At 40.6% G+C, this 13,685-nt stretch overlaps 1 protein-coding gene across 6 annotated transcripts in view; it reads left to right on the forward strand.

The window, feature by feature from the left end:
* The first annotated feature begins 3,146 nt into the window (after positions 1–3,146).
* Positions 3,147–13,685, forward strand: part of HERC2 (HECT and RLD domain containing E3 ubiquitin protein ligase 2) — a 120,486-nt gene continuing 109,947 nt past the window's right edge. For 5 of the 6 annotated variants that reach the window (XR_012778677.1, XM_075523444.1, XM_075523472.1 and 2 more), the window contains exons 1-2: positions 3,466–3,589; positions 4,099–4,215. Coding sequence is in view for 5 of the 6 variants with exons in the window: in XM_075523444.1 (XP_075379559.1) it covers positions 4,144–4,215 (72 nt within the window). In the remaining variant the exon portion in view is untranslated. Of the gene's footprint in view, positions 3,226–3,465; positions 3,590–4,098; positions 4,216–13,685 lie in introns of those variants that run through there. The other variant, XM_075523454.1, reaches the window with a different exon arrangement.

Raw genomic sequence — 13,685 nt, forward strand, 5'->3', positions numbered from 1 at the left:
GTTACTTGAGAACACAATTGCCTCAATTTTTGAGACTGACCTTGTCAATACTTATGATCCCATTGTCACAAGTGAAATAAAAAGAAATATGCTGCTGCCCAGATTATCCAAAGATACTTCTCTTCCTTCTGCGTGTTCTGCTTTAGATTATTGTGATAGTTTTATTCAATTAGTGTCTGTTCTTCCCCATCTCCTTAGGCCTGCCTGACAGTGCTACAAATAGGCACTGCACAGAGGTGAGGGGAGGGCATCATTCATGCTACCAATGCTACGTTCTTCAGCCTTTCATGGTTTACACGGATCCCACGTGCACCACCATCCTTCTTTTCCTCTTACATCCTGCACCTCTACAGTGCTGCTTCTCTTGTAGAAGCTGGTATGGCTTCTCCGCCACATTTACAACAAAAGAGAGGTCTCCTGCCCAGAGCCAGACATTTTTAGAGCACTCTGTATTGTTTGTAGGTGCTCTAAGAGGTGGGCCAGAAAATGTGACCCCTTGGTTTTGGTGTGCCTTTCATTCTGATGCATTTATTTTTTGCTTTAATCTATAATAATAGTGATTTGATGATACACCTAGAAGTGGATACATGTAACTGATTGACTGTGTCTGTCCATGGAAACTAGATTTTTCCATGTCCAGCCATTTCTCTGGAGGAAGCAAGAAAGATGTGCGAGGGTTTTGGCAGACTTGAAGTGAAAGCAGAGAGCTGAAGTTACTTCCACCTCACTAGCAGTCTGCCCTGCAGCTCCTGAGGATGTCAGTGTCTCTAAGGCAGGAACATCAGATCCACTCAACGATTTTCTTGGGGGTAAAGTAGGTTACTTTAGCAAGCTGGGGCACAAAGGATGATGGCTGGAGAGCTGATTGCAAGATCATATAACCCTGCTTTAAGATGGAAATATGCATCACAAGAGTGGACCACAAGGCTTGGTGTGGTAACACTTCAGCTGTTTGGCTTGAACTTGCCTTCCTAAGTTTGTCAGACCCATACATCACCTTTACTACCTTGGTCAGTCTGAAGTGAAACAACATGCCATTGTTACTTAAATAACAGCAGAATAACAGTTATTGATGAAAATACCATGTATAGAGATAAACTTCAGGTTTTAGAGTCTTTGAATTTTCTGATTATTTGTAAAAATAAAATTATTTTTAATAATGTTATCAAAGCACTTATTCATGTTGTTCTACCAGACATACTTTTCTCTCTGGAAAATTTGGTGGGTACATATTTTTATAAATGAGAATGCCATTTGAGATTGCACCATGCTATTACAGTGCATTTCAAATGCAAAAAAAAATTATTCATCAGAAGTGAAATCTAAATCTGGAAATACAAAATAATCCATAAATTCTTCAGAAGTATCTCTAGTTTTGAATTTCCATGGTTACTGCACCCAAATACATTTTGATTTTTGTTGAAGCAAGTGCGTACCCGCTAATTGGGCTAGTGATTCAAGTCTAACAAGTTAGCTAGTTGTGCACTCTTCAAATTATTCACATCAAGAGTGCCAGCAAAAGGCTATTGCCATTTGTGATTTAATAAAAGTAAGAAAACTCTCTGAAATAAATGCAGATAGTCTAAAGATACTCTTCTTGGAGAGCCAAACAAAAAATGGCAGTGAATGTTGCACATGCAAAGTACCTCATTTAGATCTGACTTGCAAATCACTTAAGCAAGCAGTAGGCACAGTCAGTGGGCACTGTGGTTTCAACCAAGTTTTACTAATTCCTTCTGGTTTGGGCTCCATACATTGCAAAGTGGTTTTTATTCCTACTTGGAATATGACAATATGACTATTTTCATGGAATCATCATGAAATCATAGAATGGTTTGGGCTGGAAGGGACCTTTAAAGATCATCTAGTTCCAATCCCTGTGCCATGGGCAGGGACATCTTTCACTAGATGAGGTTGCTCAAAGCCCCACCCAACCTGACCTTGAACATTTCCCATGATGGGGCATCCACAACTTCTCTGGGCAACCTGTTCCAGTGTTATTTTCTTATATTTCCAATCTACTAGGTAAGAAGGGATGAAAATATTTTCCATCCTGGTGTGCTGGTTCTTGCTTAGCCGTGGACTAGACAGAATAGACACAACGTGATATGCATGACAAAACTTCCAGTTCCCTCATGTTAAACTTAAAGCTTTTGACATGTAGGCATTTGGGCAGATTTTTCAACTGGAAACTACTTTTGGTTTTGAAGGTTCATATTTTAAAGTGTCAGGGAGTAACTTGAGGAAATTGGGTGTTTCAATCTTTTTATCCTTGATCTATCTTGATCCAAGAGAGGTCTGTAGTAAGCGATAGGCTAAGCGGTTAGGTCATGGTTGCACTTGTTACTTTGAAAATGAACCCAGAATCAAATTCACTGCGTTTTATTACAATGCTTCTTAAATAATAATAACTAAATGTTGTGTACCTTTGCCTAAATGCCAGCAAATGGTCTCAGTTCTGTTAGAATTTCATTGACATTCAGCCTGTGGCTTCATGTTGGCCAAAGCTAATCATGGTCCCGTCTGCCAAGCCTTGCTCCTACTTTCCTAATTCCTCAGCGGCCGGGCAACTGGAGTTTAATTATTGTGAAAAACTTTACTTTTGGTTAATTTTAATTTCATACTAGCGATATATTTCATCTTTCAGGCTGTTTCTGCCATTTTGTTTGCCTCCGAACTACTCACGATTGACCTTTCTGCTTTGAAATATTTAAAAGCTTCTTCTTTTAGAAATTAACTTAACAGCACAGTTTGCAGATGGTCCTTAAAGTGACTTCAAAAAAACACCAAACCCTCTTTTTTTAACCTCTGCATCCTACCTAAAAGGAGGCTTTGTTTCGTTATTATCGGCTTGATTTCAGCCCCATCCGTGAGGTAGACCGCTGCCCCCGCCCCCCCCCCAGCCCGGCCGGCCCAGCCCCCCGCGCCGCTCCCCTCTCCGCTGCGGCCCGTCCGGAACAGGATGTCCCGCCTCCCCCTCCTCTCCTGATTGGCCGAGAGCTTTGCTGGCGTACAGGGGGCTGAGCCGCGAATTGGCCGAGTTTCCCCTGCCTCCAGCACCGAGGGAGGGAGGGACCGGCGAGCGGCTCTGCCGGCGGAGAGGGGGGCGGGCAGGCGAGGGGAGGAGGGGCGAGGATTACCCGGGGCCGAGCGGGCGGCGGTAGAGCGAGGCAAGGCAAGGGGCGAGGAGCCGCCGCCGCCGCCGTCGTCACGGCGGGCCGGCCGGTAAGTGCCAGGGAGCCTGGCGCGCGCCCCGACGCCTCCATCTGGCTCGGCGGGGAGGGGGGGAGACGGAGGGTGGGAGCACCCCCCCGCCCCGCCCCGCCCCGTGGAGCTGGCCGCGGCGGGGAGGGGGGGGGGGTGGGCGCCAGCGCGCTCGGCCTCGGTCTGGCGGCGCGGGGAAAGGGGCCTGCCCTCTCAGCCCCGCGGGAGGGGAGGGGGGGCGGCGCGGCGCGGCGCAGACCCCGCGCCGTGTGCAGCGACCCCTGTCCGGGCGGGGCCTGCACCCGCCCCTCCCGCCCGGGCCCTGTCAAGCGTCCGAGGTCCCGGCGGCTCCCGCCCCGCGGCCCTCTCCCCCGGGCTGGCCGAGGTGGGTTAAAGCCGCGGGTGGTGACCGTAACGGGCGGTGACAGCGGGCCGTGAGGGCGGGGGGGATGCTCCTGGGAGAGGGGGTCGTGCGGCGAGGGGGAGCCCCTGGGCCTCGGCTGCCGCCGGAGGCGACGGGGAGGAGGGGGTGCGGGTGACCCTGATAATCGCTTTATGTTGGCCTGAGGCTTGCGTAATCTGCCATCAATTATTTATTTCATGCACCACTTATGGGGCTGAGGGGCAGCGTTAGGCCTCGATGTAGCTCAGTGCAGCAGAAGGCAGGCTTCCTTCCATGAATGTTACAGGGAAGGGAAGTGGGGTTTTTGGGGTTCAAACAGTTTTCTTCATGTGTGTTCCTCTCCCTGTGCAATTTCGGGGGCTATGAATGAGGGAGGTCCTTATTTCTGATACATTTTTAGAGATCAAGTAGAAGCCATCCTAGTCTGAGCAAAAATAACCTTGTGTGGTTTATTTCATGTGCTAGATTGTTATTTTCTCATTCTGTGGCAGGTTGGGCTGCTCAGCCAGCCTGGAGAGAAGGCTGGAGAAGGAACCATGTCTTCTGAATCTTTTTGTCTGGCTGCCCAAGCTAGGTTTGACTCCAAATGGTTGAAGACAGACTTACAGGTAAGGAGTTACATAGTTGTATTGCATCGTGACCTTTCAGGTGCAGATCAAGGATGCTTTTAGTCTAAATAGCTGACAAACAGAAGACTGCAGCATTGCTCTTGAGATAGATGTGTAGGTTTTTTTGAGTATGCTGATTTCAAACTGATCTTGAAGAAACACTAACTCATTTTGAGCTGGAAATAGATCTGTATCGTCAGTCCAGTCCCTTCTGCTGAGAAACAAGCTGGACTACATATGTGTGTTATCTTTGCAGAGTGTCAAAGCACATAGCAGAGTGTGTAGCATTACTGCTAGTATGTATGAGTATAGCAGAGTATAGCTAGTATAGCAGAGTATGTAGCATTACTATAAATTCTTCATTTAGGCTGTTGGTAAATTTCTTGCCTGCATATAAGCTAGCAGCTTTAATGCACAAGAGAACTGATGCGAAAGGTGATGGAAATCTAATTTATATTTTGAAGAATTCAGGTTAGCTTTTACTGTAGTTGTTTGTATAACGGATGTAAGCTTCCTTTAAATTTTGTCCTTTTTGAAGGGAGTTAATTTTTTGTTAAATATATGTGGTTGAAATGGAACTGTTTTTTGTTGAAATGTGCTGGTGTTTGGTGAAAGTTTTCTTTTGTCTTAGAAGATGATCTGTTGATTTATTGAAGTTGCGTGATACAGGGATGAGGATACTATTGTGTTTTCCCAATTCAGGTTTGAAAATTAAGTGGAAAATATAGAGAAGTAGAGTGGTTTGGGTCAGTTAGGTTTGTTTCAGATGAAATGGGTAACTAGAGTAAGTCCTTGTCTTGCCCGTCTTCTTCCTTCCCCGAGATGTTGCATATAGATACCTTACTTTGAATAACCTTTCCAAGTTTCTGCTCAAAACTCTGAAATTCTTGTTGAGATGGGCCAGCCAATGCTATTCCTTTGTTACAGATTAATAATAAAAAATTTTAAAAATTGCATCCTGAGTGACTTCACCCAAAATTACATGCTGATCATCCGAATGGTTGAGTTCAGCTGTTCTTGTGGTTAGACAAGGGTTTTTCCCCAAGCAGTTGTGATTCAAAAGCAGCATTTCTCCAGTATTTTACATCAGACAAGCTAAAATGGGATCAGAAGTGACAGAGCCTTAGAGGTTACATTATTTAGTAGGTCTTGTATGTAAATGCTATAAAATATCAGGGCTTGCTTTTGATTTGGCTAGATTAGTTCTATTTTCATCTTTTATTCTTACCAAAGTAAAAGTTTTGATCCAAAGTTACATGTTTTGGCTAATGTGGTAAATAAACGTAGTAGAAAACAATTTGAAGATAAGCATATTAAGAAATACAGAAATATTTTTGTGTTCCCTGGAAGCTAGCTTCTAGATTACAAATATGTTGCTTCAATGATTGTAGAATAGAGGAAAATTTTAGCTGAAAAAGTGGCAATCTCTGTTTGTAACAGCTCCTGACTATGCATTGCCTGTTTTTCTTCTGTATTATATGGGATGAAAAATGTGACTGTTCATGTGACTTGTCAGATTTTTCCTCTCGTTTGTAGTGCCTTTTTTTCTACATCCCTTTTTTCTGTTTATGTAAACTTTTGACAGGAGGCTTTCAGTTGCCATCCAAACTTTAAGGATTATTTTCAGCTGAGTGTGTATAAAAGCAATTAAATATTTGTCTTTTATGAGATTGTTGTGTAGTTAATGTGTTGTAGTAATTCCTTTTAATAATAAAAATCTTAATTTGTAACAAATTTCTGTGAATAAGCTCTCTTATAAATAAGAGTTCTTTATGAGTAATAACAAGTTAGACTCTAATTGCCAGCGTACTCCCTTTGTTTTCTTCCAATCATGCTGTAGTCAAAATAATGAGATTAATGAAATAAGAGAACAGTAATCATTTGTGATCTGCTGGACCAAACATCACTTCTCTGGAATCTGAAGACTAGCCAGGCCTCCTGGGTATAATATAATTTTCTTATTAGGTTAACTGTTTTTGGTATTACACAGGTCCTCATCACAGAACTCTGGCTGGCTGTATGTGTTCAGTATTTTAAAAAATGTGTGTGTGAATCTTGAATTGCTCCTTTTTAATGTATTAAATGGGAGATGTCTTCTTTCAAGTAAAGGGGTTTTTGGGCTCTGGGGAATTTTTCTGTTGCGTGATTGACTGTTTTAGCTAGCATGACCAGTTGCAATGACTGGTTGACTAGCATGACCTAGCTGCATGTGAAATTTCTTTATAGGTATAAATCCTGTCTCTTAATCCTTTAAGTTCTATGTCTACTGAATATGCTGATTTCCTACTGTGTATGTTTTTACCGCCTAACTACAGAAGGGCCTTATTGGTGTTCAAGAGACTGTCAACAGGAATTGAAAAGATGAGCGTAGTACCTAGGAGAGGTTTGAAGAAAGACACACTAATTTATGTGAATTCATCAAGCTGACTATAAATTATTGTTTGGAATTAGACCCTGAAACTCTTCACTTTGCAGCTAGATTTTTAACTTTTCACTGTACAGCAGTCCAAGAACGGGTAGGTGAAAGTCGGAGAAAGAGAATTATGCTGGGGAATTCTTACCTTAGGAGACATACAGAGATTGGATAGTCTTTAAAACTAACTTTTTTTTGTTTTTAAATGAAGTTCTGTGCTGCTTCAAAATTTGGGGACTATAGCTAGAATTGGAAGTGAATTGTTTCATTTGGTGGGCTAGTAGTCTCCAAAGTCTGACTTGCCCTTTTTTTTTTTTGTCACTGTTACCAAAGAGTTTGCTCTTCAGACTTCATGGCTGTGGCAGTTATTGTGGATTAAGCCAGTGAAATCTCTCTGAAAATCATCGGATTCTTTTTTGCTTTAGCTCAAGACGGTGTTGCATTAATAATGTAATACACAATATTATAATACTATGTGCATTAATAAGTCTATAATACAGTGATATTAATATAAGAAAAGAATGACATGTGGATTTTAGCATGGATTGTGTTTAATCACTTGTGCCCGCCACTGTTCCAGTTGGCATCCAGGCCAAATTTAAATGTTCTTACTCAGTTTTGGGATGTTACTCTTACGAGACAAAGCCAGTGTGATGTAGTATATTATTACTGTTCTTAAGAGAATATCAAAGACACAAGCCCCTTTGTAAATAGCAGTGAGCCTCTGGCCTGCAGGATTAACTGAAGTGGTGTGAAATGTTAATGGAACTATGTCTTGACAATATGTTTTTTGCTTATATTAATTTATTTGAAACTAAGCAATATTATTATAGGAAGCCAAAATGCTCTACAAAGACCCAAGTGCACCCTATAACTATTCCATGTCTTTTTACTAACTTTGTAATTATTAACCTATTATTGTGTGATTTACAGCTGCTAGTATAATTTTGAACTGATTAGAAACATTTCTTTTATTAAAAATCTAAATTTCCTGGTGGAGCAAAATTAAGATATTCTGTGTTGTCTGAAAAAACACAAACTCTTATAGCAGCTGAAAAATCAGGATAGTTCAGCTCAATATGAGGTAACATCAGGTAACATCAGTACTACAATATGTTCTCATATTACATATATCAAAAATATGTGTATAACATCACCATTAATAAAATAATCCCATGAAGTTATAAAACAGGTGGATTTTAGTACAGGCGACTTTCATGGGTCACGTTTAATGTAGTTGCTAGAAAGGTTAGCGTATCACTTAAATTTCCAATTTATTTTTTTAGATTTGAATTAATACATTTTAAAACACCTACCTATTTATGTCTATTACTAGTAGAAACCATTGCATTTATGGCAAAACCTGTGTATAATGGGAGATTGTGTTTTCATGGCTGTTTCTAAGGAAGACATACTTTTTTTTTTTTAAAAAAGGAAAATATAAAAAATATACAAACAGAAGGGAAGATTAAAATCGTTTACTTAAACCTAGATACCCAGTTTGCTGAATCAAGCTGTGCTTAAAATAATGCTGATTAAATAGATGTACTGTACTACTGATTTATAACCTTATGCAGAGAACTTTAATTAGTGGTGGCTGAATAACGAAAAACTAGAATTGCTGTCAGCTAATGGGATGCCTGTGTGTGTTCGAATGATGTTTAATTAGTCTGCTTATTCTGGATCCTGTGGAGAACTATTGTGCTTAATAGCAGGGGTTAGAGGTGAAAAACTTGAATTTTCCTGTAGTGTGGAAAAATACTTTAGGCAACAGTCAAGGTGCAAGAGCTGTCTACAAGAGGAATAGGATGCATTTTCATTGGTTTTCATTGTGTTCATGGCTAGCAGGCTGTTTCTGTCATCTTCTTTTGCCACAGAGATGAGAGTGAGCTTTTTAAAATGAAACAGCCACCTGTAAGAGTTGCATTGGTCTGAAATCTTTTTACCTTCCCTTCAGAGTTACATTCAGCATTTTGATTTTCATGAAAATCCCACTCTTCCAGCATCTAGATCAGTGTCTTCGCTTGTAAGAAGATAAAGTAAATAAATCATGTCTTGACTATTAAAAGCAAGAAGTTAGTGAAAGTTGCTTTCTCTGTTTTGTTGTTTTCCTGTTAATTTTCTTCGTAGTTTTGGTTTCCTGATCAGAAAATGAAGGACTTACGTGGAAGTTCTTATTGCAGCTGCAAATGAGAACTCCTGCATTTTTAAAGAAAGTGAAGTTTGCAGTAGGGATTTTTTTAATTATTTAAAAAAATGAAGTAATGCTGTCCCTCCAAAGTAAGTGATTTCCAGAGGGAGGGGTGAGGACCATATGTGGATTGATAGGTTAGAGAAATTAAATTTAATGCTTATGCAAATATTTGGGCTCAAACAGAACTACTGTTCTGCAAATGGAGAAAGTCAGAGAATTTCTCTTCTAAGTTTGAGGGAATTGCATAGTTTTTCTTTGCATATGACCATTAACTGTTAATAAACTTTTGCAACAAATGGAAGACCAGTAGACTGTTATTATGGGGACATTTCTAGTTTAACCCCAAATGTGTTACAGTAATGTGGGGCTGCTGAACTTTTTTGTCTTTGCTATCAGAGCTTTAGAGTGGTATGTTTAGATCTAATGATGTTTCACTGTGCTTCGCATTGGTGTGATAAGCAGCTGTGGTTTCAGGGCATGCTTCAGCAGGGAAGGAAGGAAGCTAGGACAAACTACTGAAGAAGATGACAATGAAAAAGGAAACACAAATTGAATGGATTCAAAAAAGCGAAAACAACAGAGAGACTTGGGAAAGGACTTGCTGTTCTGTGATTCTCTTCACCATTACTGGGCTGAAAAAGTTTTGTTTTTTTTAAATCTATTTCTAAAGAAAAATGTTTTTTAATGTAGTCTTTAAAATACAGCCAATGGCTAGTGCGTAAGTAACTGAATGGAAGAACAGATTCTCTCCCCCTCCCCCCCCCCCGCTGGCAATTCTGAGGTGAAGATTATTTAAGTAGCTTATATTTTAAATCCATGTCAACATTTTGTGATTATGAAGTCACTTTCTTGAATTTCCAGTGCAGTTATATAATCAGGAATCCTACCTGAATCAATCCTTGTCCTTTTGTGTCATTTTCTTTTCCTGGCTTCATTTTTCTTGAGCTCAAGTTCACTTTTATGGAGGCTTCTATGCTTTCTGCAGGAAAGTTTATGAGACCACATCAAGAACGTGGTCTGCTGTACCACATGGAGTAAGCTTTGTCTGACTTAAACAGATGATTTAGAACAAAAGCACAGCTGATGATTATTCTTAAAACAACTTATTAAAAGCAAAATTGTAGTGGTGCTTTGAGAATCATCAGAAGCTTGGCCAGTTATGGTTGCAAGATTTAATTTTCTTGAAGTGTAAGGAAATGTTAATGCCAATGCCTTATTCTCTAGAGTTGATGGGGATGGACGGGAATTTCACTGCCAGCCCTGTTGGAGGATGGCAGCAGCATATGCCAGCAACCAAACTAGACATCCCTTTGACTTAATTAAATGTTGTACCAGACAGAATAAATTACAGTTTAACTGCAGAGATAAGATTAGTAAAAGATTAGAGTGGGGGCTGCCCAGTTTACAGTTCAGTAGAAGTTCACTTTGAAGTCTGCTTAGGCACTTGCTTTTTTGGGTTGGGATAAGCGATCAGGGCTGAGACTTAGGTCTATGTGGGAAGTATGAATTTGGTGAGATACATGCCTTACAACTGCAGAGATCAAGACATCGTCTGGGGATGAGAATGTGTAACAAATGGTGGAAGTGGCTGGGGGTGCATGAAGGTGAGGTGCGTAGGGGATGAGGATATGTGGCTGTGGTCTTATCTTAGAGGAGGTCGGGACATGCCATGGAAAGAACAAGAGAGATTTTGGGCATGGGGAATGGCACTTGATTTGGTGGAATGAGTAGGAGGATTAAGAACACAGGCCAAGGTTGTAAGACAGTGGATAGTGGTGATGGAGCATGGAGCTGCTGTTGTGTCAGTCTTGGGAAGGCAGTGTGTAGGTGGTGGGGCAAGCAGCGACTTGGGGTCCTTGTGGGGTTTTTACAGAGTGTACATCTCTGACACTGTTGCTAGTTGCAAAAGTTCAGTGAAAACTTAATTATTCTTAATTTGTTACCTTGCTGAGTTTGTCAAGTTCATCCCTTTAAACATTCACAAATGAAGTTACTAAATTATTAGAGGGAAAGATGTCTGCATAAATAAAGCAATCTAGTGAGAGAGTGTTAGACTTAACAAAACACAGGTAGATACTCTTGTACTTGCAACCCCAGTATGTCAGAAACAATGAAGACACCAAATATGTTTTCCTTCTCTGGAACTGCACCATCAATTGCCTTGTGAACTTTCTTTAAAGAATTGAGTGGAAGAAGAGCTGTGTTTTTGAAGAAGGGTCGTATTTTTTGGAAAACAGAAACCAAAGAGAGACGTTTTCCATATTTGTTCTGAACAAAGTTCTAGTTCTCTTGTCTCAGCACTTCGGTGTGTTGATAGACTTCTTACAAATGACTGAATGCAAGAATTGGTGGGAGCAAAGAAGAAAGTAGTATGAACTTGTGCTGGCTAAGATAGTCTTAAAACACTGTAGAAAGAAAGAAAAGCAGGATTGTGTAGTCAAAGCAGATATTTGACTTTTCTACCATACAGTTGACTTACTGTTATCTTCAGCTGCTGGTTTCACAGAATTGCAAATAGTTGAGGTTGGAAAGTACCTCTGGAGGTCATCTGGTCCAACCCCCCTGCGCAAGCAGGGCCACTTAAAGCCAGTTGCCCGGGACCATGTCCAGACAGCCTTTGAATATCTCCAAGGATGGAGACTCCACAGCCTCCTTGGGCAACCTGTGCCAGTGCTTGGTCACCCTCACAGTGAATAACTGTTTCCTTATGGTCAGAGGGGAACCTCCTGTATTTCAGTTTGTGCCTATTGCTTCTGGGCATCACTGAGCAAAGCCTGGCTCCATGTTCTTTACACCTTCCCTTTGGGTATTTATATACATTCATGAGTTCCCTCCTGAGCCTTTTCTTCCTGAGGCTAAACAGTCATAGCTCTCTCAGCCTTTCCTCATAGGAGAGATGCTCCAGTCCCTTAATCATCTTCGTGGGCCTTGATTGTACTCTGTCCAGTATGTCCATGTCTCTTGTACTGGGGAACCCAGAACTGGACCCAGTACTCCAGGTGTGGCCTCACCAGTGCTGAGGGGAAGGATCACCTCCCTTGACCTGCTGGCAATACTCGTAATGCAGCCCAGGATACCCATTAACCTTCTCTGTGGCAAGGTCTCATTGCTGGCTCGTGTTCAACTTGGTGCCCACCAGGACCTGCAGGTTCTTTTCTGCAAAACTGCTTTCCAGCTGGATGGCTCCTAGCATATACTGGTGCCTGGGGTAGTTCCTTCCTGGGTGCAGGACTTTGCACTTCTCCTTGTTGAACTTCATGAGGTTCTTGTCAGCCCATTTCTCCAGCCTGTCAAGGTCCCTCTGGATGGCAGCATGACCCTCTGGCATATTAGCCACTCTTCCCCATTTCTGTTGGTTAAGTGAAATATTTCTGTTAAGGGAGTTGTGAAACTTCTGTTACGGTTATAGAATTTTGGGATCATGAAAATAAAATTGCTTGAATAATTTATCACTTAAAAACTCAGACTTTTCTTTCACTTTTGGTTATCATAGTGGCAATTAACTGTTTAATATGTCTGCTGAACATCGAGTAGATTAATAGTGAACTTGTTACAGTTGGAATTGAGTTACCCTCAGTTATGACAGATGAATTGGTTGTAAATACTGTTTCCTAATTGTCCTTTTGATTATTACTACAAAAAAAGTCCTGTGTTCCTTTACTTTGAAACATGTCTCCTTTTCCCCCTCCCCCAACACATATACCACTGGCAAAGCGTTAACTACAACCTGAATAAAAGCAAAATTGTTTATCTGAAGGCTGCTTATGGTATAAGCTTCCACGTGAGGTATTTGGAGAAGGAGGGGGAACTTTCTCTGACCTATAAGCTTGGTCGTTGCTCTATCTTTATGCACCATACCAAGAAAATGACTTTGATAAGAATTTGAACGCCAAACCCAAGGCAGAAGAAATTTTGTTTACTTTTTCAGTTTTTAGTTGCTTGAAGGACTTGGGTGAACTTTGTGCCATGTGGAAGGATTAGAGGTTAAAACAGAGAAAACAATTCTTGATTCTGTTTTACAGCAATGCTTACAAAAGTAGTAAGTTTTTTGAAATAAAACAGTGCTGCATTATGAAGAACCTTGAATTCAAAGCCTGTAGGCGTTCAGATTGTAAGCTTAAGGGCTGTGAGAGTCATTTTCCATACCAAGGTGATCTGAGAATGTAAAATAAAATGTATGAAAAGACAGTTTATCAAACAAACATCTTAACATTGTGAAAATCATAATATATTATGCAGCCCATCTGGAGAGTTGCCTCACTATTTTTCAAGCTTGTATTTTAGCATAGGTTAGCATTCAACAGGTGAATGTTTAAAAAAAAAAAATCTTCTATCACATATGAGCCAAAAATAGTAAACAGTTGTGTTTAGCTATTTTTGCAGGAAAATAATTGTGAAAAATACATTCCTTAAGAGCCCTGCTAAAGTATATGACCACATCTGATGAAGGAGAAAGTGAACGCCATTTATTTTTGAAGTATTTATAGATTGAGAACAGTGCAAGAAATTCAGTCAATGGTGAATAGTTGCATTTCAACAATGCAAAAAAAAAAAAAATCAACTTTACTTCAGACTATTGCAATTTTTAAAAAATTAAGCCAAATGTAAAGCTTGTAGCAAAACACAGACTCTTTGCAAAAGCTCTATGTGCTGTCTAGCTCTGAAGAACAGGGACTGTGCCTTCCACTAAAGCATGGTTACAGTGTAATTCTGGTGCTGCACAATTGATAAATTGCAGATAAGTTGAATAATGTCTAGCTCATGCTGTGTGATTCTTTTCCCTCTTATCCCCCTGAGATCAGGAAATAGCAAGTGACAAATACGTACAATATGTCAGCTCATATTTTATGCTGAAAGAAAAAC

Source organism: Mycteria americana, chromosome 1, assembly GCF_035582795.1.
Source record: "Mycteria americana isolate JAX WOST 10 ecotype Jacksonville Zoo and Gardens chromosome 1, USCA_MyAme_1.0, whole genome shotgun sequence".
Classification (NCBI taxonomy): Eukaryota; Metazoa; Chordata; class Aves; order Ciconiiformes; family Ciconiidae; genus Mycteria; species Mycteria americana.